The sequence below is a fragment of the Podarcis erhardii genome, assembly GCF_964252035.2.
Source record: "Podarcis erhardii genome assembly, chromosome: 6".
NCBI classification, from domain to species: Eukaryota; Metazoa; Chordata; class Lepidosauria; order Squamata; family Lacertidae; genus Podarcis; species Podarcis erhardii.
Window position 1 is genome coordinate 97,253,330 of NC_138510.1, and position 22,962 is coordinate 97,276,291.

The 22,962-nt window shown below is 40.5% G+C and overlaps 1 protein-coding gene across 4 annotated transcripts in view; it reads right to left on the bottom strand.

The window, feature by feature from the left end:
• Positions 1-22,962, bottom strand: part of RABGAP1L (RAB GTPase activating protein 1 like) — a 140,419-nt gene that overhangs the window by 41,903 nt on the left and 75,554 nt on the right. For 3 of the 4 annotated variants that reach the window (XM_081865142.1, XM_081865144.1, XM_081865143.1), the window contains exons 17-19: positions 19,149-19,292; positions 16,160-16,201; positions 1,198-1,326 (exon numbers count right to left, since the gene is read on the bottom strand). In XM_081865142.1, coding sequence (XP_081721268.1) covers positions 1,198-1,326; positions 16,160-16,201; positions 19,149-19,292 — 315 coding nt within the window. Of the gene's footprint in view, positions 1-1,197; positions 1,327-5,530; positions 5,793-16,159; positions 16,202-19,148; positions 19,293-22,962 lie in introns of those variants that run through there. The other variant, XM_081865145.1, reaches the window with a different exon arrangement.

The following is a 22,962-nucleotide window of genomic DNA, read 5'->3' on the forward strand; positions in this document are numbered from 1 at the left end:
ATTCTGGAGGTCCATTCTTAGCCTGAGGTACCACTTTAGCTAATGGGGCTTCCCATTGCCACACAATTTCTGTTCTCATCTTGAAGCAAATTCTTAAGCTGAGGTACTATTTCTGGGTTAGCGGAGTCCGTAACCTGAAGCGCCTGTAACCTGAGGTACCACTGTATTCTGTAGTACTTTGCCAATTGCCTGAGCTCTGGCAGTGTTTCTGGTTAATGGTTTAAATCTTTCTTATTGGTCTTGAATCACTACACATTTAAAAAAATGTGAAAGCTGATAACCTTAACCAAAAAAGTGAACACAGAAACAAAATGGTGTCAAGAAAGTATAAAAATCTCAAATACAAACAGTGTATACAATAAGCACTAAGCATCATTGCATTGGGGGGGTGTCAATCCAGCCACACCCACCAGCCGAAGGAGCAGCTGCAGCAAGCTTTGCTTTTTAGTTTTATTATTGCATTTATACACCACCGACCCAACCAAGTTATCTGGGGATCTGAATTAACCAATTAACTAATGAGAGAAAATAAATGAGACAAATCTATCCATTTAAATGTTGTATCCCATAATAATCAGTACTCTCTGATAAGAGTGTCCTCACACTGACCTCCAACAAGTTAAAATAGAAAGAGTGCCCGTAACCACCCCTCCTGTTGAATGCCCTTCTCCAGGAAACACCTGGGCATAATCTGTAAACATACCTGGACTGTTCTTTGCAGTCAATGTTATACAGCTGCCATTATCTATGGGCTTATGTATGACTGAAAGTTTTTCAATGAAATTACAATTAAGTTACAGATCCAGATTTCTCAATTATAACTGGCTGTATTATTCAAAGTTCATTGGGGCAGCAGCAGTGGGAAAAATACAGAATATAGAAAAATAATGACCCAACCTAGATTAGGGCTGCCATATGGCAGGCGCCCGTTTGTCCTGGATCTTTGGCAAATAAACTGTAAAAAGCTCAACAACTCTGAGGTTTGTCTAAAGAAAGCTCAACAATTTCGGTGGTTTCCTAAAATACAGCTCAACAACTTCCGGGGTGTCCTGGTTTTTACTTTTTGAAATATGGCAACCCTGAAGATGTTTAGTTTTATCATTAAAAAAATCTCTGCCATGGATCTTTGATCCAACTGCTAATTCCACTGCAGGGGCCTAATTTTACCTTATTTACAGACAAAATGATAGCCCTTACCTTTACATTGCAAGCCTGTTCCATAAGCCTTCTAGCGTTCTCTTCAGCTCTGTACCTCTTGGGCAGCTGTACCCTAAAGAACTTCAAAGCTCCTTCAAAATCAGCTTGCAGAAGATCCTCCTTGGAGGTCTGCAATGAAACACATTAGAGAAGTGGTGTAAGCACAGAAGACAGTCACACTGGGGTTGTACTCATCATCTATTGAATACATTTAATGGCCTATTGCATTGATGTAAACACAAATCCCTATTTTTTTGGGGGGGATCTCTTTCTGGGAAGTCAAAAGCATATTTTTAGATATTGCAAACAGATTGATGTGAGTGTCAATATAGAAATTTGCAAAATACTTATAAATAAATAAATAAATAAATAAATAATACATATGCCAAGAAACACACACCAGCTATAATCAACAACATTCTCTCAATATTAAAGTATTAGTTAGTTGTGCTAAAAACAACATACAGGCTCTTAGCTTTGAGAAGACTTAATTTAAGAAAAAGCTCAGCCTCCAAATTTGAAAAAGCTTTTAATGTCACCGAGTATCCAGAGCAAATTTCAATTAATCTAGGATAATCAGAAAGTAATTCCAGATCAGAAAGTACAACATGTAGGAAGCCATGAGCAATAGCACATTTTGAGACAGTACGAACTGAAACAGAAATGCAACCCACTGTATCTCAAACAGCTATGAGAGAAAGAAAGAGGAGTCCTCTGATAGAACCATTTGTCACTATTAGAGTAACAGTGATCATCTTGTCTTGCCCAGTTGCTTTATGAACACAGAAGGAACAAGCCCCAATATCCCCAAACCTCATGAATGTGTGCTGCTAAATAAATTTGGCAAGAGAATTACAGATGGGGTAATGGAAGACAGCTACCTAATTTGTTTTCAATGATAAATCATGATTTCTTTCCAAACTGCCTTCTTAAATCTACTGACTGCAGCTCTGATTACAAAGAAAGGCAACATAAACAGTAGTGATACTTTAGCTGCCCTATTTCAGCTCAGAAAGCAGCTCTCAAACAAAAAAAGACACATAACCAACTAGATTTTGCCTTGCCTGTGATTAGGCACTGAATTCAATGGGATAATTCCTCTTGCCTCAGACTTGCATATTCTCTCCCCAGTCTTGTGGTTCTTACCTTTGCTTTCCATTTCTCAATCAACCATAGTTTGCTTGGTTCAGATTAAATAGCAAACTATGGTTGTTGTTGTTGGTGTTGGTGTTTTGAAAAAGTAGGAATCACGTGATACTCAGAAGCACATGATACTCAGACTCCTCAGGGTTTGGTCACATAATGCCAACCTGTGGTTTAGCATGATGTGCAGGCAGGTTGTAATTGCAGTGTCTTAAATTTTTGGCTTTTTTTTTTAAATAGAGTTCTTAATAATAATGTATATGAACGTTAGAGAGAATGGGCCTATATCAGTTAAGACATCCATGGAATTATGTTGAGCAGCAGCAAAATTAGCCTGAAGTGTGTAATATTTGAATGTTCTTTTTCCCTCTCTCTTTTAGGAACACTAGAAAATCTCTGGTATGTATTTAAAAAGCAACAATATCAGGCTGCGGGTATAGTGGTAAAAACCTACAATATTCAGGATATATTTTCGTGCACAACACCAACTTTGTGGCTCTCTTAGTGGGAAGTGTATGGCGATAGAATTGGGGCGGGGAGAAGAAATTACTCCTCCTCACCCCATGTAGAAAACCTAAATTAAATGACTGGACTGCCAGACTGAACATTTACAGGGATCCCTGGAACTGGCTGGTAGTGATGGGGTAGCACAAGTTTTCAACTGAGCCCCAAAATCCCATTTAAAAGTCCTAGAAGTGCCTGGCATGATACTTCATAATTTGTATGTGAAAAACATAAACTTTGGAGCATGTAAAATACTGGAGATGTGATACTGAGATAGCAGGTTTCATGTATATCTGACTGTATTGCTTCAAGTTTACAGTTTTTTTCAGCTGATCAGGGAAGTCACAGGTGAGCCACCACAAAGTCTTTTATATGCAATCTATTTTTTGAGAATGTCAAGAAATCTACTGATGGAATTATATGGTTGATAAGGGGAGGATCTTTAACTATTACCTTTCACAGAAATTTAGTAGTTATAGGATGAGTGCAGGAGACACCGGAAACTCACTAAATGGGGGAGGGGGTAGCAATAACCCAGCAATTCCTGCGCACTGTACTGGAATCAATGTTATTCAAGGATTATGAAATGGACACCAAGATGACAGAACAACATAAGCAAGTGCAAAGCGATACGGACTGGGACAAAACCCCTAGATTCACAATTGCTTTAATGGGCTCTAAAATAATGGTTAAATACTTCAGAAAGATGGTGTGACAGTGGAAAGCTGACTGAAAGCATCAACACAGAGGACTGAAAGAGTGAAAGGGAGATAGGACCAGAGGACAGGAACTATTAGGAAAAGGACTAAAAGAGAACAACATAACATGCACCCATGGCATGACTGCATCTAGAATACGGTGTCCAGCTCTAGTTGTCCCATTTCCAAAATGCATCACAGAACTGGGAAAAGTCCAAAGGAAACCAAAATGATAAATGGTAGGGTACCTTCCCTATAAGGAGAAAATATAGAGGTTGGTGATTAGAACGTGCACAAGGTGGAATATGACAGATGTTTACAAAATTACGGATGGTGCCCAAAGGTTGTAATCCAATGAAATTTATTGATGTCTCTGATAGGAAAATAGAACATAGATGGAATGATGGCTGCTAGCTTAAGTGGCTTTAAAAAAAATACAGGACAATTTTTCCTTATCTTTCTGCAGCTCTTCATTATGATAGCTCAATGGAATCACCAGGTCCAGAGGCAACATCCCTCAAATCGACCTGCATGGGAGATACTGTGGACCAACTGTAGAAGGCCCTGCTTGTGAGCTTCTAGAGGCTCCTGGTGGCCGCTGTTGGAAACTGAACATTAGCCTAGACAAGCCTCTGGCTGACAGTCTGGTTTTACATTCTTATGAAGATAATTGAGGTTCTTCCCGTAGATTTACAAGGTTGTTGAATCAAACCAAGAAATGCAAGATCAAATCTCACATTTTAAATGCTGACAAAGTTTGTAAAGGGAAGCTGTTGAGGTAAACAAAACATTCCAGGTTCCACCCACAGGTGATGGTATCTGATCTGTTGAATTTTTATTCGTATACATTATTTATTTATTTTTGTAGACAACTAAGTTGTAGCTAGTAATGTGTGTCCTTTTTCAACCTGGTATACATCATATTGACAATACTTGTGGCAAAACAGATTCTTAAACATTTCCAGGACAGACAAAGCAGCAGAGGTGCTCTTCTATTTTGCAACAGCATCCGAGTAACAGAAATTATTGCATGAAATAATGAAATTTTGAAACCAATGAAAGTCTTAGGCATCTGATGGATTATAAACCAGACAATTAAAAATTGCAATACCATCAAGTCCTGGATATACATACTGAGAGTCAAAAACAGAGAGCTTATGGGTTTTGTTTTGGCTTGATTATTTTTTAATATACTGTGAAAATGATTTAATGTCATTTGGGCAGTGTATAAAGTAAACTGATGAAATAGATACTTGTGCTGCTAAGAATTAATATCTAGATGAACTAAAATAATTTTAGGGATAAGTTTGGATCAATCAAACCTGTACGATTTGCCTGTCATTTGCAGCTCTGAAGGTTGTATGTCTTAACTTCAGGTTACATAGACATAGTTAATTTGTTCTAATTGTTAAGAGAACACTCTTCAATAATTTCAGATCAAAAATTTCAACTTATCTCTTCCTACCAGCCCTATTCTCATAAACAATGACACAAACATTTGATTTGCACTATTACTGCTTACCAAGAATGTAGAAAAGATAGTTTGCACCTTAGTAATATGGCAGAATAGATCGTGCTGATGCTAATAATGATGCTGATAACATCTGCAAATTGCAAAGGCCAACAGCTAGTACAATGAATTTGATGAGGTTTAAAAATAATGGTAATAATAATAATATCAAGTCTTAAACATTTGAGGGTGCTAGAAAATCCACTGGAAAATCAGATTCAACTGTGACAACATTGGCAAGAAGAGGGGAGGCAATTTTTGACTCAAAAGGTAATCTAATCAATTTTCGACTCAAAAGGTAATCCCCAGCCCGGTGTCTATAAGGAAGATGACCAAGAATCATCATGTCCTAAATGCACTGCATAAAATAGGGTTACCCTCATGCAACCACCCATGAAATGGATCATTTGAGACAGCTGAGTGTTAATAAGAATGGCAGATTTGCTATGCGTCTATTTCTAGAAAACCAGAATCTCACCGCAAGAAGCCGGGGAACAAATAGGCGATGCCCCATTCCCAGAAGTTCCAGCACTCGACAGGCATACTCATTCACAAGCTTGCTTCTTTCATCATGTATATCCTGGGACTTTCTGATGGGTGGTGCAAGCTTGGGAGCTGGGGTTGGGCAAGGAACCCCTTCTTCCATCAGCAAAAAACAGCAAGTATCCAGAGTGAGAAGCACTGTTCCCTTAAGCCACAATTTCACACAGTGGTTATTATCGGAGCCAGCTTTAGGTCTCTGAAAGACCAATACAGCTTTAGGTCTCTGAAAGACCAATACATTTACAGGGACTTTCAGGTACAGGCTCAAAAAACAGAAAACATCTTTGCTAAAAAGCACAGAAGAAGCTGGCAATTCAAAAAAGACAAAAACTTAAGAGATGGATCTAAAAATGTCTGAAAACAGGGGAAATGGCAGAGAATGATGCAGAAAAAAGGCTGCGATGGCCCAGCCTGCCTGTGAATGTGTGTAAGAGCAGACAGGAGCAGCAGCAAGAGCAAAAAGCTCAGGCCAGTTGTAAAGCTGCAAAGAGAAAAAGGATGAGCTCATTGCAATCCTAGATTCGTGACAAGCGTGTCTAAGCTGCTGCTGCCGCCTCTCACTGTGAATCAGTAATGAAGGGGTAGAAAAGGAGGGGGAAGGGAGAGGCGGAGGTAGGTGAATGAGCATGCAGAGGGTGTCTCAGAGGAGAATGCTGTAATAAGAAGCCAATAGTGAGCTCTTGGACAGATGAGCTCCCCTCCCAATCCACCTTCCGTCTACATTAGTCTGACAGCTACCCAAGCCTGCAGACACATTGTAGTCTCAGTGTCTCTTGCTTGGAAGAAGTCAGACTGATAGCCACCCAAAATACTGGCCTCAATAAATATCTGCTTTCAAATAAAGATTCGATCCTGCCTAGGCATACCAAAGCGGAGGGAGAGGAAGGGAGGGGAGGCCCATCAGTCCCGCCCAGATTGCTGTACGAATGCATGATCATCTGAAATGGTATAGACTGTATTCTCTGTACAGCACTAAGTTACAGCTTCCATGGTGGAAAAGCTTCAGAGCAGCCGTGTGTGGGGAAATGGAGAACTGCTCTGAAAACATAAAATAAACATACTGGGTAAAAGGAACAATACTGATTGGAAAATGTGATGTAGCAAAACTGTTGCATACTTAACTTCAAAGGATAGTTTCATTGTATATGCAAATATTATTAGTATATGGGACATTTAACCCACGTTTCACAATACTGATTTTTTTTCTGAAATTGCTAAACATTCAGATGTAAATCTAATCTAACAAATTTAAAGTGCCAGATTATTTAGACTTCATTTTCTTTTCTTCATTGTAGATAATCTGTTGTCTATAAAGACATTATATTTGTAGTCACCTTGTTTTTAACAACATCTGTATTTCACATTAAAGAGGCTATGGCCTGTCGATAGCCCATGAGCCACATATTACATGCCCATATTGCCATGTCACAGATTTCAATGTGGCTGGGATAAAATCAGATGTCTCTGTCTCCTAAACAAAGATTCTGCTTGATTTGCTTATATTAGCCATGACCCAGACACACACAGTCACCACAACCATGTGTACCATAATTTACCAAGAATTCACCTCAATAAGGGGAATGCTGGATTCTGCATATGAAACTGGTTTTATGTATATTCTGGGTGGTGAGTGGACTTTTTTAATTTTAAAAAACCACCCCTCCAACCAGCCCTGCCCCAATTTGGGGGGAAAAGATACACCACCATCATGTGACTAAAGAAGAACATCTAAAACAAAGGTTTATCAACAAGGAGAAATTATTTAGTTAAAGTATATTAAATTCCAGCATATCGCTGAAGACAAACATAGATGAAGACTGGTGATTTTCTGGAATGGAGCAGAAATTATCTTATCAAAGAGTGATTACAAAAAGTAGTATGGGTATAGCACAAGATCAGATAACCATAAACACCTACATGCAACAACTCTTCAGAAAACAGTGTTGTGGATTTGCTGATTATTGTAAATGAATTTTTCACTATAGTTCTGTCTAACTTTACCATATTCCATTCCTAAGCTTCATGCCATTGCTAATAGGATAAAATCACAACAATTCTACTTATATCAAGGCAGCAGGCAGGTCTGTTCTTTCCCCTAGCTTACTGTTCAGCAAAACCCCAGACTTAAAGGATTAAAATGTAAAGACTCTGAACATAAACTTGCCCTATGTGATTAAGATGCCATTCTATTTCTTATTAACCCTGAAACTTCATTAAAATAATAACCCGCCCTTCACCCTAAGATTGCAGGCCAGGCTGCAACCATTAAAACACAATGTTAAAAACAGTTTAAAACCCTGTGAATAAAGATCCTCTCATCCATGACGTGATTACGGATGAGAATGCCGATCTATCCTGCATCAGTGAGACCTGGGTGGATGAGCAGGGTGGAGTTGGTCTCACCCAGATGTGCCCACCTCGGTACTCAGTGCAGCATCAGGCAAGACTTGAGGGTCGGGTAGGGAGAGTTGCTGTGGTCTATAGAGATATTCTCTCTCTCTCTCTCCTTGTCCAGTCCGGGGTGGGAAGGAATCTAGAGTGTGTGTTCCTGGCGTTGAGCAATGGGGACAGATTAGGGATTCTGCTGGTTTACCACCCGCCTTGCTGCCCAGCAGTCTCCCTGCCTAAGCTGACAGAGCTGGTCCTGGAGGCAGTGCTGAAGACTCCCAGACTGTTGGTTCTGGGGGGCTTCAACATCCATGCTGAGGCAACTGGCTCTGGGGTGGCTCAGGACCTCATGGCTGCCATGATGACCAGGGGGCTGTCCCAACATGTCAATGGCCCAACACACGTGGCAAGCCACACTCTGGACCTTATTTTCTCTTTTTTTTTTTTTTTTATAATAATTTTTATTGATTTTACAACATAAACAAAAAACAAACAAACATAATGCGACTTCCCCAAACCTCCCCTTCACTGCATCCAAATTTCAAAATTTTTAGCAATTCTTCATCCCATTTTTATATTTAATTCTCTTTAAAAAGATTTTCTGCTTTATAAATTTCGATTTATAGCTGTAATTCTTTGTGTCCAATCCCCTGACATCTTAACATTCCGAAATTTTACAACAATTTTTAAGATAGATTTTAAATTTTTTCCAGTCCTCCTCCACTGTCTCTTTCCTCTGGTCACGGATTCTGCCGGTCATCTCTGCCAGTCCCATAAATTCAGTCACCTTGGTCTGCCATTCTTCCAGAGTAGGTAGTTCTTTAGTCTTCCAATACTTCGCCAAAAGGATTCTTGCTGCTGTTGTTGCGTACATAAAAAAGGTCCTATCTTTCTTTGGTACCAATTGGCCGACCATGCCCAGGAGAAAAGCCTCCGGTTTCTTAACAAATGTCCACTTAAGGATTTTCTTAATTTCATTATAGATCATTTCCCAGTAGGCCTTAATCTTTGGGCAGGTCCACCAAAGGTGATAAAAGGTTCCTTCACATTCATTACACTTCCAGCAATTGTTATTGGGCAAATGATATATCTTTGCAAGCTTGACTGGGGTCATGTACCACCTATAGATCATTTTCATTAAGTTCTCTTTCAGGGCACTACATGCCGTAAATTTAATACCTGTGGTCCATAACTGCTCCCAGTCAGCAAACATAATATCATGGCCGATATCTTGTGCCCACTTAATCATGGCTGATTTAACCGTTTCATCTTGTGTGTTCCATTTTAGCAGCAGATTATACATTCTAGACAAATTCTTAGTATTGGGTTCTAGCAATTCTGTTTCTAACTTTGACCTCTCCTTCTGAAATCCTAGTTTTCTGTCCTGCTTAAAAGTTTCATTAATCTGGTAATAATGTAACCAATCTCGGACTTTAGGTTTCAATTTCTCAAAACTCTGTAGTTTCAACTTTTCACCATCATATTCTATAATTTCACAATATTTTGGCCAGTCTGTATCCATGTTCAATCTTTTTACCGCCTTAGCTTCCATTGGTGACAGCCACCTGGGGGTTTTACTTTCAAACAAATCTTTATATCGATTCCATACATTATACAATGCTTTCCTAATAATATGATTTTTAAAATTTCTATGTACCTTTACCTTGTCATACCATAAATATGCATGCCAACCAAAACTATTATCATAACCTTCCAAGTCCAGAATGTCTGTATTCTCAAGAAGTAGCCATGGTTTCAGCCAGCAAAAAGCTGCTGCTTCATAGTAAAGTTTTAAGTCCGGCAGGGCAAAGCCCCCTCTATCCTTTGCGTCAGTCAAAATCTTAAATTTAATTCTGGGTTTTTTGCCCTGCCAGACAAATTTAGATATATCTTTCTGCCACTTCTTGAAACAGTCCATCTTATCTAAAATTTGCAATGTCTGGAACAAAAACAACAATCTCGGCAATACATTCATCTTAATTACAGCAATTCGGCCTAACAAGGAAAGTCTCAATCTTGACCATATATCAAAATCTTTCTTCACTTCAGCCCAGCATTTCTCATAGTTATCTTTAAATAGGTTCACATTCTTAGATGTTAAATTCACCCCCAGATATTTTACCTTTTTGGTAATTTCCAAACCAGTTTCTCTTTGAAAACTATCTTTTTCCTCCACCGTAAGATTTTTTTCCAACACCTTTGTCTTGTGTTTATTCAATTTAAAACCTGCTACCTGACCAAATATTTCAATAAGTTCCAGAACTCTTTTTGTGCTAGTTTCTGGCTGTTGTAATGTCAAAACTAAGTCATCTGCAAATGCTCTTAGCTTATAATGTTTAGTTCCGACCTGTATACCTTTAACCAGCTGGTCTCTTCTAATCATATTAAGGAAAACCTCCAGTACCGATATAAACAATAGAGGGGAAATTGGGCATCCCTGTCGTGTCCCTTTCTCTATTGGAATTTCATCCATAACCATACCATTTACAATAAGTTTAGCCTTTTGTTCAGAATAAATTGCACTTATACCATTTTCAAAGTTCTTGCCTACCCCCATTCCTTGGAGATTCCTCTTCATAAAGCTCCAACAAATATTGTCAAAGGCTTTCTCTGCATCCACAAAAATCAAAACAGCTTTTCTATTTATATCAGTTTCCAAAAGTTCTAGAATATCTATAATATTCCTCACATTGTCTGACAATTGCCTGCCTGGTAGAAAGCCTGTTTGGTCCCTGTGAATCTCCTCTAACAAAACTTTTTTGAATCTTTTTGCTAGAATGTCTGCAAAAATTTTATAATCCACATTCAAAAGTGATATAGGGCGGTAATTCTTAACTTGATGTTTCTCAGTTTCTGTCTTTGGTATAAGTGAGATGAATGCTTCCTTCCACGATTCGGGAGCCTTTTTCCCCTCCAAAATTTGATTGCAGACTTCTTTCAGTGGTTGTATTAACCAATCCTTCAATACTTTATAATATCTCGCGGTTAGTCCATCTGGTCCTGGTGATTTTCCCAGCTTCATATCCTGGATGGCACTCTCTATTTCTTGATCTGTAATTTTCTCATTTAAACTCCTTCTGTTGTTTTCCGAGATTTTTGATAGTCCGTATTTTCCAATAAATTCTTCTATCTCCTGTTCATTTTTTGGCCCTTGTTTGTATAATTTCTTAAAGAAACTTTGAAAACAATTACTTATCTCATTTGGTTTATTAATAGACTTCCCATCTACTTCGAGTGATGTCACTGTATTCAGTTTTTGTCTCTTTTTCAGTTGCCAAGACAGTAGCTTCCCACATTTATCTGCAGACTCAAAAGTCTTTTGTCTCATTTGTTTAATTTTCCATTCTATTTCCTGGTTCATCAATTCCATATATTGTGTTTGATAAAATTTTATTTCTCTTAATATCTCCTGGGATTTAGGCTTAGATCTCAGTTTCTTCTCCCCTTCTTTTATTAGATTCCAAATTTTCTCTTTCTTCTCATTCTGTTTTTTCCTCTTTATTGAATTCTGTTGTATTAGGAAGCCACGCATCACGGCTTTACTTGCGTCCCAAATGATTCTTTTTTCTGTGTCTGATCTCAAATTGATCTCGAAGTAGTCTTTAAGTGTTTTTTGGGCCTTTTTGCAAATTTCCTCATCTCCAAAGAGGGTGTCATTCATTCTCCATCTAAAGGTTCCAGCTGTTGTCAGTTTCATTTCCATCTTGACAGCATTGTGGTCAGAGCAGGTCTTTGGGCAGATTTCTGTTTTTTTAACCTTTGATGCCAGATTACTAGAAATCCATATTTGATCAATTCTAGTCCATGTCATTTTTGCTTCAGAGAAGAAGGTCCCCTCCCTTTCCAGAGGGTTCCTAGTTCTCCAAATATCAATCAGATCCATAGTGTCAGTCAGGTCAAAAAAAGTCTTTGGTAGTCTTCCATCATTAGATATTGTTTGTCTTTGGGCCTTATCCATATTTGTAGAGACGACTCCATTCATGTCACCCATCATTATAATTTTAAAGTCCAAAAAGTCCATTAAAGTCTCATGCAACTTCTTAAAGAATTCAGCCTTCCCCTCATTTGGTGCATAAACTCCAACAATCAATATTTTTTCTCCATGAATTTGGATTTCCACTGCCAGGTATCTTCCTTGATCATCCTTAAAGATCAATTTTGGTTCAAATTTTTCCTTGACATAAATCACAACTCCTCTTTTCTTGACTCTATCTGATGATATAAATTCTTGTCCTAATCTCTTATTTGTTAAAAGTTTTCTATGTATCCTGGCAATGTGGGTTTCTTGTAAACAGATTACATCTAGATGTTCCTTCTTGGACCTTATTTTCTCAACTGGGCAGGAAGAGGGTGATCTGAGGGATATTGACATCAGTCTCTTATCATGCTGAGATCACTTCCTGATGACATTTAGGCTTTCAGCACCTTTCCCCCTCCGCAGAAGCAGGGGACCTATTAGGATGGTCTGCCTTCAGAGACTGATGGAGTCAATGGGCTTCCAGACAGCTCTGGGGGATTTCCTACCCAATAGGACTGTTGCTCCTGTTGAAACTCTGCCTGACCCTCTGGAACAACCGAATGGCTCAGGGCAGTGACACGATCACTCCTATGTGCCCTTTTTCACTTTGTGGAGCCCATTTGGCTCCCTGGTATACTGGAATACGAGTGGAGGAAAAATCCGGTTTAATGCAATTGAACACTTGAGGGCTCATCATCAAGTCTACCTAGTGGCAGTGAAGGCTGAAAAGAAGGACTACTTTGCTTCCTCCATTGCATCCTCATTGTGCCATCCAGCAGAGCTTTTCTGGGAATGTGGAGGCCTGTTACAGTCTGGCCCAAAGGAGGTGGCAGAACCAACAGCAGCTCACTGTTACTTGTTTGAAAAGCATTTTGAGGATAAAATTGCTTGCATCCATTGGGACCTTGCCTCCGCTGTTACAGCAGATGAATCTCAAGGGGTGTCTAGAGCACAGTCTAGACCTGTTGTGTTGTACGAGTTTCAGTTGGTAAGCCTCAATAATGCAGACAAGAGAATGCCCACTCTTGGGCCGTCACCACCCTGTGCTAACATCCTATTTCAATTGCAAACTGAACTCAACCACCCAAGTTCACTAATAGAAAGAATGGTTAAAAAATTAATTTAAACCTACACCCCACAAACTAGGAGGCAATTAGAGGGGGGGCAGGGAGGGGTGATGGTGAGAGCAAGAAGAGGAAACTTCAAGTATGGAAAGGAAGAATGAACCATCTTCTTCAAGCCCATAACAATTTATAGTAAGTCTGCTGGAGGGGGGAGGAGATCAGAGATCAGGAATGGTGGGCTGCATGATGTTAAGTTAGGAAAACTCCCCATTCCATTTACCACTTTCCAAATGCCTCCCACACCAATCTGCTGTATAGCTATAACACTCTCATATTTAGATGGTGGTGGGAAGACTCTGTACATGAATCACACTTGCGCTCTGATTTCTAAAACAGCCTCCACAAAGTACAGAGTTCCTGGGTGAATGGCTGAGCTTAAAATATAAAACTGGATCTCAGGAAAGGTTTACATATACTATCGCCTTAAAAACTTATTTGGTGGCACAGTCTTTAGTAACCAAGAGCCCACTTCATCAGACAGGAACACAGGAAGCTGCCTTGGTTCATTAATGTCAGTATGATCTACATCAGCATCTCCCAATGTGTGTGTGTCATGTGCAGGTGTGTCACGGGTTTTTTAGGCAAACCCCAAATACTTACTGTGTGTAATCCTTAACTGGTATGATAAAAACTTCTTAAAAACTTTTGTTTTGTTGCGACATTATGCTGCATTGTCATTTATAACCAAACACCAGAATCACTCAAGTCTTCATTTTAATACTTGAGAACTGCTCCCAGGCAGCAGAGAAGACCTAAGGTCCAAACTTCATGTGACAGTAAGTTCAAGGGCTTCCAGTCAGAATGAACTCAGGCTTGCAAGAGAGGTTAAAAATAATTTTGAAAGGTTTCTTCGGCTATGTTGAAACAAGAGGAAGAACAAGCAAGTGGTAAGTCCCTTGCATGGAGAAGATGAAGAAATGCTATTGGGTAACAGAGAGAAGACAGAACTGCTCAACACTTACTCTGCCTGTCGTCACCCAACAGGAAAGCAATGCCCAATCTTGTGATAAGGAGGGAGCTGCAGCCCAAGATAGGAAAAGAGGCAGTAAGGGAGCACCTAACTACCGTATTTTTTGCTCTATAAGACTCACTTTTTCCGTCCTAAAAAGTAAGGGGAAATGTGTGTGCGTCTTATGGAGCGAATGCAGGCTACGCAGCTATCCCAGAAGCCAGAACAGCAAGAGGGATTGCTGCTTTCACTGCTCAGCCTTAGGTCCTTAGGTCTTCTCTGCTGCCTGGGAGCAGTTCTCTTGCTGTTCTGGCTTCTGAGATTCAGAATATTTTTTTTCTTGTTTTCCTCCTCCAAAAACTAGGTGCGTCTTGTGGTCTGGTGCGTCTTATAGAGCGGAAAATACGGTACTTCAAATGAATTCAAATCTCCAGGGCCTGGTGAACTGCACCTAAGGGTACTAAAGGAGCTTGCTGATGAAATCTCAAGAGTCTCTGTCTATAATCTTTGAGAATTCTTGGAGAACAGATAAGGTCCCTGTGGACTGGAGGCAGGCAAATGTTGGCTCCATATTCAAAAGGGGGTGGGGAGAGAGAGAGAGAGAAGGCCCAGGTAACTACTGACCAGTGAGCTTGACATTGATACCAGAGAAGGCCCTAGAACACATAAACAGTCTGTGAGCACTTAGGAAACAATGCTGTGATTACCAAGACTCAGAATGGGTTTCTCAAAAACAAGTCATGCCAGACGAATCACAAGTTTAGTAGATCAGGGAAATACTGTGGATGTAGAATTTATGCTTGAAGACCCCGATGGAGGACATTCTGCCCACCTTTCCTTTCTCCACTGACAACTTGCGGGGGGGCTGTAGGTTACAACATCATCCACCACCTCACATATGGTTAGAGCTTCCTTTCCCCAACTTAGAGAGTTACCTGTAAACTGAGCTTTTTGTCTGCTAAAGTGAGGGCAGGGGGCATCTACTATTTTTGTTCTGTCTGTGCTCCCAGCGTGCGCGTGTGCGCGCACACACACACCCCAACCCTTCCTTGCTAGTTTCCTGGAGTGATGTTTTCAGTTATTTTTCAGGAGGTCTCTTTTCAAGGATCATTTATGGGTTGAAGAATTGTCTGCCCTGCCAGTTAGTCTGGTGAGAGGGATGACTCCTCCCCTCGTGAAGTACCCTACCTGAACCTCCAGTAGGAAATGTCACCCCTATTAGGAATATCCCCTATAAGGATCTTGAAACAGACATTCACGGTGAAACAAATGGCACTCTGCTTATATCTCAGTCTCCTTGTGCTGACTACCACTTCAAAAAGGCACTGGAGAGTAAACTGCAAGCAGGACACTGATACACTTATTCCATACATCTGCTTCATTCAATATAGTATTTCATTCTATCTAGTGCCCAGCTAGATGCAACAGCTCTCATCCCTTTAACAAATATATAGTCACCCAGGGGGAAAATGAATATAATATAGTGCTTGTTCCCCAAAACAGCCAGCCAAGGCCCACAACCAAGGACATAGCAACGGAGATCTCACTTTGCTCTACAATTGCTACTACTTCCTTTCGACCTCCCCATTATGAACAGCAATGCTTGTCTGCCAAGAGACCTTATCACTTTCAGTCAGCAGCTTCTTTTGTAGGCGGAAAGGCCACATTCCTATAGCTCTTCTCCGATACAGAATACTTCATATACCTATTTGCCTTCATGAACCTTTCATGCCAAGAAATAGCTTTATAAAAAAATTGTTGCTCACACTGAAGTTTCCTATAATACGAGAACTAGCTTCTGATTCAAATCCCTGTACTGGAATAGACTGCCTGATATAAAACTTCTATGAACTGTATGGGCAGGCTTTGAACAACCAGCTAGCTATGGTGAATAAAAAACTACTTCCTAATCACAAGGCAGGGAAGCTTTTATAAATTGGCGGGGAGGCTACCAAGGAGCAACAAATGACAACACAAACATATGTGGTCAGATAGGCTAGTAAAGCTGTTGTGAGTAATTTTTGTCGAGTTACTTGTAAGGCTATGTGTGGACATAAAACCTGGAATAACATAAAAATGACTTACCTTTAGGAGAGCCAGTGCTACATTAAAGATTACATTCAGACCCTGAAAAAGAGAAATAAATGGTATTGATCCTGTTTATAAATTTGAAAAACAGGAACACCCCAAAACACAAATATTTAAGAACTACTTCTGTGACCAAGCAAAATTAACAGAAACATCAAATCAAGCAGCAAAACTGTTCCTAGGCTATTAACATCACTCTACAGCTAAGTCATTATGGCTTACCTGTGAAAAAAGTATTTGTGAATACAAAACTAACACATTAAGGAGAAGGCTAGACTAAATAACTCTTCTTATCTAGTTTACTGCATATAGGGTCATTTGTTCATCATTCTGTTGTGTGATCCCCACTTTTAGTTTAAAGCAGAACAGCTCAGGGACAGTGTTTTTGCTTCATCGGGTGTTTATTTTCAAGGAAGGGTGGATTTATAGTATTAAGAAAGAAAGAAAGAAAGAAAGAGATGCTAGATTAGAATTCTGCACAAGCACTCACATATGTTAGGCCCACATGGCTCCTCCTCCCCATATGACCCATGATCAGAAACATAAAACTGCAGTGAGTTGCAATTCAGAGTTTGCCCCGAAACCAGGACTGCTAACTATGATTTGCTGCTAAGTGTGATTGTGTGATTAGAATATTCCAGTGGCAGAGTGCAGAGGGGAGAGGAAGCAAGTGACCTCAAGGCTCATGATTTAGCAGCCAGCTCTAGTAACTTACAAATGGTACTGGCCACAGTCTGGTACAAAATTAAACATGCTAAAGTTGTATCGATTTAAACAGGGTCACAAATACAAAAGGAATATTTTTTAATCATATAGTGTAAGCAAACCAGTTTTCATCCACTAGATGTCAGAATTTTAACAGTAATTAAACTCCAATAGCCAGCAGCAGTTACTTTACATATCCTGAAGATAATGTGTCACAGGTCTTTACATACAGTACAACAGGGGTCGGCAAGGTTTACCTCGCCTGGGCCAGTTCACTCCAGCAGAGATCCCTCTGTGAGCTGGAACACACGTGTTTTTCCAATGCTGGCATCTGCACAGACGTGATTTCCAGCGTCTGCACATGTACAGATGTGATTTCCAGCACAGTGGAAGCGAGTCCACGCACCACACTGTGTCGGTTTAGCGCAGCACGCGGGGACTCACCAAGCACGCGGCTCGGTTCAGGGGCAGCTCATGGGCTGGTTAAATGACCCCCGTGGGCCACTTGTGGCCCATGGGCCTTAGGTTGCCGACCCCTGCAGTACAAGATGTTGAATGATAATGGCTCAATTCAAACATAAAACCAAATCATGGTTTGGTGATCAGCATTGTCGCTGTGGGATCACACATTCCCTCTTCCTACCCGTGTGGAAGCCTTAGTCATAGTCTGCTGGGCCATACAAATTGGTAAAACACACCTCAATCAATGCCCAAGCATTATTTCTCTCTGGGCTGTTGCAAACATGTAACATGGCCAACCCCTACCCTACCCCACTCCCCCAAAACGACTTTGTACATTTTGAAAACTGAAGAATGGGTTGGTATCCTCGTAACTACTTAGGTCTCTTTGTTAAAGCTCCTTAGATTTCTGTTTGTCACTTTCGTTTAATTAATATATTTTGTGCTGCTGCTTTAGACTATATACACAATCAGACACAAACGCCCTTTAGACATTAGATTTTGAGGGAAGGGTACAATGCCAGTTCTTCTACATACTAGTTTCATTTGTAGGGCTGGGCAATGTCAGGTTTTCAACATCACGTTATATCACCACACCAACCAAACATCGCAGCCTGGTGATACACCACAATGTCGAAACAACAAGCTGCATTGGCCCAAGCCAGTATGAGGACCAGAGCGATGACAGCTTCACCCAGCAGTATAACATGAGTGAAACCACTGCTGCTCCTGAGTCCCTCTGCTACTGGCGGCCTGAAGCTGGTAGCAGAGGACTCAGGAGCAGCGTCTGTTTTACCTGCAATATACCCAGGTGGAGCCCCCATCACAGTCTGCCCCTCATACCAGTCCTGAGCAATGTAGCGATACATCACCCAGGCCTACTCATTTGTTCATTTATGTCTCTGGGGCCTGCAAATTGTATTAGCAGTGTGCTGCTCTTATTTCTGTATAAGGTCTACGACTCTTTCCAGTCTGAATGTTGAAAAGTAAACTAAAGTGTATGAGGCAAATTGATTTAAACTTAATCGTGTGTATGGGGGTGGCATTTTGAAGCAGCTGAAACCACCTTTTTAGAAAGCAGATTTCTCCTTTAACAAGTAGCCTCAATTATTCAAATAAATCTTATAGCAGAGAAAGGGCATAAAGTCAGAAAAATTATCCCACAATCATTCCAGTTCTTTTTTTTTTTTTAAGGCAGCTTTGGGAAGAGGTTACACATAGCACCTTGCTGAATGGAACAATCCACCGCCTTCTTTCCCGACGTGTACTGTTGTAGGGTATCTCCCAACCTCCCTAAAGGCAATTGGGGGGCGGGGTATGATGGGAGGAGAGGGGAGAAAACCCTGTTGCACTAGCAGGAGCCATTGCACTACAGATGGCAGAGTAACCCACATTATTTTAAGACAACAGAGTACTGTATTTTTCGCTCTATAAGACGCACCTTTCCCCTCCTAAAAAGTAAGGGGAAATGTGTGTGCATCTTATGGAGCGAATCGGGATCGGGACCTCTTGCTCTTCTGGCTTCAGGGATAGCCACGCAAAGCCTCTTGAGCGCAGCCGGAGCGCTCCTCCCTCTTCGCTCAAGAGGCTTTGTGTTGCTTTCTTGTTTCTTGTTTTCCTACTCTAAAAACTAGGTGCGTCTTATGGTTGGGTACGTCTTATAGAGCAAAAAATACGGTGCGTGTAAGAGCATTCCCATATAATATTCTCATTTAATACAAGTAGTCTTCCTTCAGATCCAATAACAAAAGTAAGATCAAGAGAAGTGGCAATTCATTTCATGCAAAGCAAGACTCTTCAGATTGAAGGTGGTTTATTTTACCTCACAAAGGAGTAAATCAATTATGTGGAAGACCATGCAGAGTGGGAACTTGGCAGTGAAGAGGGTGAGAAACCACTGGGATGCATACATGTGAGCTTCCAAGTTCTGTTTCAAGAAATGGTTATACAAATCCGGAAGCTGCTCCTAGAGGTAAAAGAGAAAGTTGACTCCATCTTCTGCTCTCTGAAGTATTTATTTCTATGCAGGCTTCTAAGAATGAAATACTTCATTACAAATGCTAGCATGCCAAAATGCATTTTAAGTTGATACCTGTTTTGCTATCCTGCTGCTTATCCTACTAATATACCTACAAACATGTACATTTTCTTTCGATTTATTTCTGTGACACCTGGAGGGCACTCAACAACATTGGGATGGCGCCTCCTCCGAGAGCAGACATGCAGGGTCCACAGCTAACCAAAAGAACAATTAAATCAGGGTGAGTAATTAAATCACATGTACAGCGGAGGCAAAAGCCACCAACTCCTCCTGTAACTGGTTAGTCTCAGAAGGAAAGAAGGTTCGAGCCCCACACTGGATTGGATTGGATTGGATTGATCTTTATTACGGCCATTGGCCCGTTACACGACAGTTTCCCATACCAACATATTATACTTAAACCTCCAAATTTAAAGCTGGACAAAAGATTCCTGCATTGCAGGGGGTTGGACTAGATGATCCTTGTAGCCCATTCCAACTCAATGATTCTATGAAAAATGCCTTCTGGGAGTCTCAGAAAACAGAAATTCACTATAAGGGAAATTCTATTTCCTCATGTGGATCCCAGAGGACACTCAACAACACAGGGTTACATTACAGCAGTATACATTCTGGTTTTTTAATATTTTGTTTTTCATCTTCACATTTTACAATATAATCACACATCTGAATTTACAGATCCAAACTGAAACATCCAGTCATCGACCCCATCCCCCACCCCCCGCTTTCTGTGGTTACTTATGTTAAATATTTCCCCACTGCATTTCCAGTTCATATCTCTCTACTAGTCATCATTTATGTTATATTTCAGTTATTCTCACTAGACACTTTTATGTTAGTCCTGCTAGTGATTTAAGTTGTTTACAATAATTCTTCAGATAATCAATAAATTTTCCCCATTCTATATCAAAACATCTCTCTTCTTGATTTCTTAATCTTCTGGTAAATTTCGCCATTTCTGCACTCTCCATCAGTTTTTGTTGCCCAACTTCCTTAGTTGGAACCAATTCCTCTTTCCATCTCTGGGCGTACAATGTGTGGGCAGCCCGGCTGCCGTGGATGCATACCTAGATAGTTTGCTTTATTCTTTGTGTACCTCTAAACCTATTATTCCTAGAAGAAAGCTAGGTGTTTTGTTTTGTTTTACAAACATTATCTTCAGCATTTTTCCCAACTCATGATATATCATTTCCCAGTGTGCTTTTGCTACCTTGCAAGACCACTACATATGAAAAGGGTATCCTTTTTCTCCTTACACTTCCAACAGGTATCTGATTCTGACTTATACATTTTTGCTAATTTACTGTGAGTTAGATACCATCTATACATCATTGTCATTTAATTTTCTTTTATCGCATAACATGCAGTAAATTTCATATCAACATTCCACAGCCGCTCCCACTCTGTCATTTCAATATTATGACCAATATATATTCCTCAGTGTATCATTGATGATTTCACCTGTTCATCTTTTGTTTGCCATTCTAATAGCATCTTATACATTTTAGACAATGATTTTTATTATTATTATTATCTAAGCAGTCTCTTTCCAATTGCAATGTTTGAGTCGAAAAACCATTCCTCTTATCTAATTTAAATAGTTGGCTAAGCTGATGATACTGCAGTCAACTTGATACCAAGTTGGTAACAGTATACATTCTGGATGGACTTCTGAAAACCAGAAGTTATTACTTTACAATCCTTCACATTTTTTTAATGCTGAAAGCAGAATCTGCTGAGCAAACAGAATAAATTATATAAAACTTTGCAAATGTGTGGACCAAGGCCTAAATGTCCTCAACAGGAAAACTACCCTTGAAAGCTGCCAAAGCAGCTGCCACGCTTAGAGAGTGGGCTGCAATACTCACCAGTAGCCTCTTGACCAAGCTCTGATTGGCCAAAACAACAGATCATGTCATCCTCCAATATATAGTTGCTTTAGAGACTCTGGTACCCAAACATCTATTCAGGAAGGAAATGAATAGGGACTCTTGTTTTCCTAGGGTATGTCATCCTATCTAAATAGATGTGAAGCATCTTAGTCATACCCAGCTTGTGCCAGTCTTGTTCCTTGGGGTGAACTGACTTAGGGCATAGCCAAAGTAGGGATATTTCCTGTGACACATGGAAAAGTGTATCAGTTTTGGAATAAAAAAGGAATGGGGCCTAGAGGCTACTTTGTATGAAGAAAGCACAGCTGGGAGTTTCCCAATAAGATCTGTACTCTTCAAGCTGACAGAATGGCTCCCAGGAATACTGTCTTATGCACAAGCACTGTCAGTGAACATTTTGGGTCATGACATAAATGGTAGGCCCAGAATGATGAAGACCCAGCTGAAACTCCAAAAAGGAAATCTATGAACTGAAGTGATGGTTAAGGAACCATTTCACATGCCGGACAAAGCAATGGAGCCCTTCTCCTTATAGCCTAGAATGCTTGCCAGGGCTGCATGTTGCTGCTTAATGTAGCTGGTACTGAAGCCCTTGCCCAAACCTTTACTGTTTAAATCCTAAAACCTATTTGAAAACTGTGATCCATAGTCTTGCCACTCCCATGAGACTTGCATTTGCAGTGTTTATCTGGATGGTACAAGGTCACATTCCATTTCTTCTGCTGTTTACTGACTACCATATGAGCTGAAGCCATAAATCACTCACAGAGTGTATATCCAAGCTGTGCCATTAAAATTCCACTCTGGAGTTCTTCCTCGGCACACAGTTGAAAGTAAGATCTTCTCTCAAATTCAGCCTCTTTACCACATCTGTTCGGCAGCAGTTCATTCCCAACTGCATTACTCCATCAGCACTCCTAGTCCAGTCCAGGAATAATTTTAAAGTCCATTCAGCCTTGGTTTGGGGGGGGGGAATCTTAGTAAAACCTTGTTAAATTCTTTGTTGAGCATAAATCAAAAGCCTTCCCCCCCCCCTTTTCTGAAGTAACAAACAGAATAGCACAGCAGCGGCTACACATGTCTCTTTCCTTTTGCAGGGGAGGACAAGAAGAAATGAGACCATTTGGAAACCATAAGAAAGCACAAAGCACCTTGTCCTCCCCCTTCCATTCCCGGCTGTTCTGAAGCTTCAAAGAAAACATTCAGATACCTTCAAAGAACCAAGCCCAGTCCTTTAGGCAGCTGACTATTTGCAGCATTAGCATTAGCATATGTTGGTCTAGGAGCGCCTCTTGATTAATGTCAATTGTCTGAATTATGGAGGAACTAACCACAAATTATGTCGGCGATGGAGGATCGTCCATGGCAGGGACACACTCCCAGGTCGTACCCGCTGTGCATTTCAAGTTGGCAGACACGGGCTTGTGCGGCACAGCAGGATGCAGTGAGCTCCTCAGAACCCACTGGGGAACACTGCCAGGATTTTTGCCTCATAAATTCTGGCTTTCCCCTTCCTGAACCTTCCCTTTGCTGCCTCCAGAGGGCAGTGAGGAGCAGCTACCATTGACTCGTGACGTGACCGGAGACCCTCTTCAAGAAATCTTTGATGGGTTTACAGGTTAAGTCGGAGTAAGCCAGCACCTCTGCCCAAACAGACAGCCCTGACAAAAAATGAATTTGTGACCAAGGTCTGAAAGACGCCA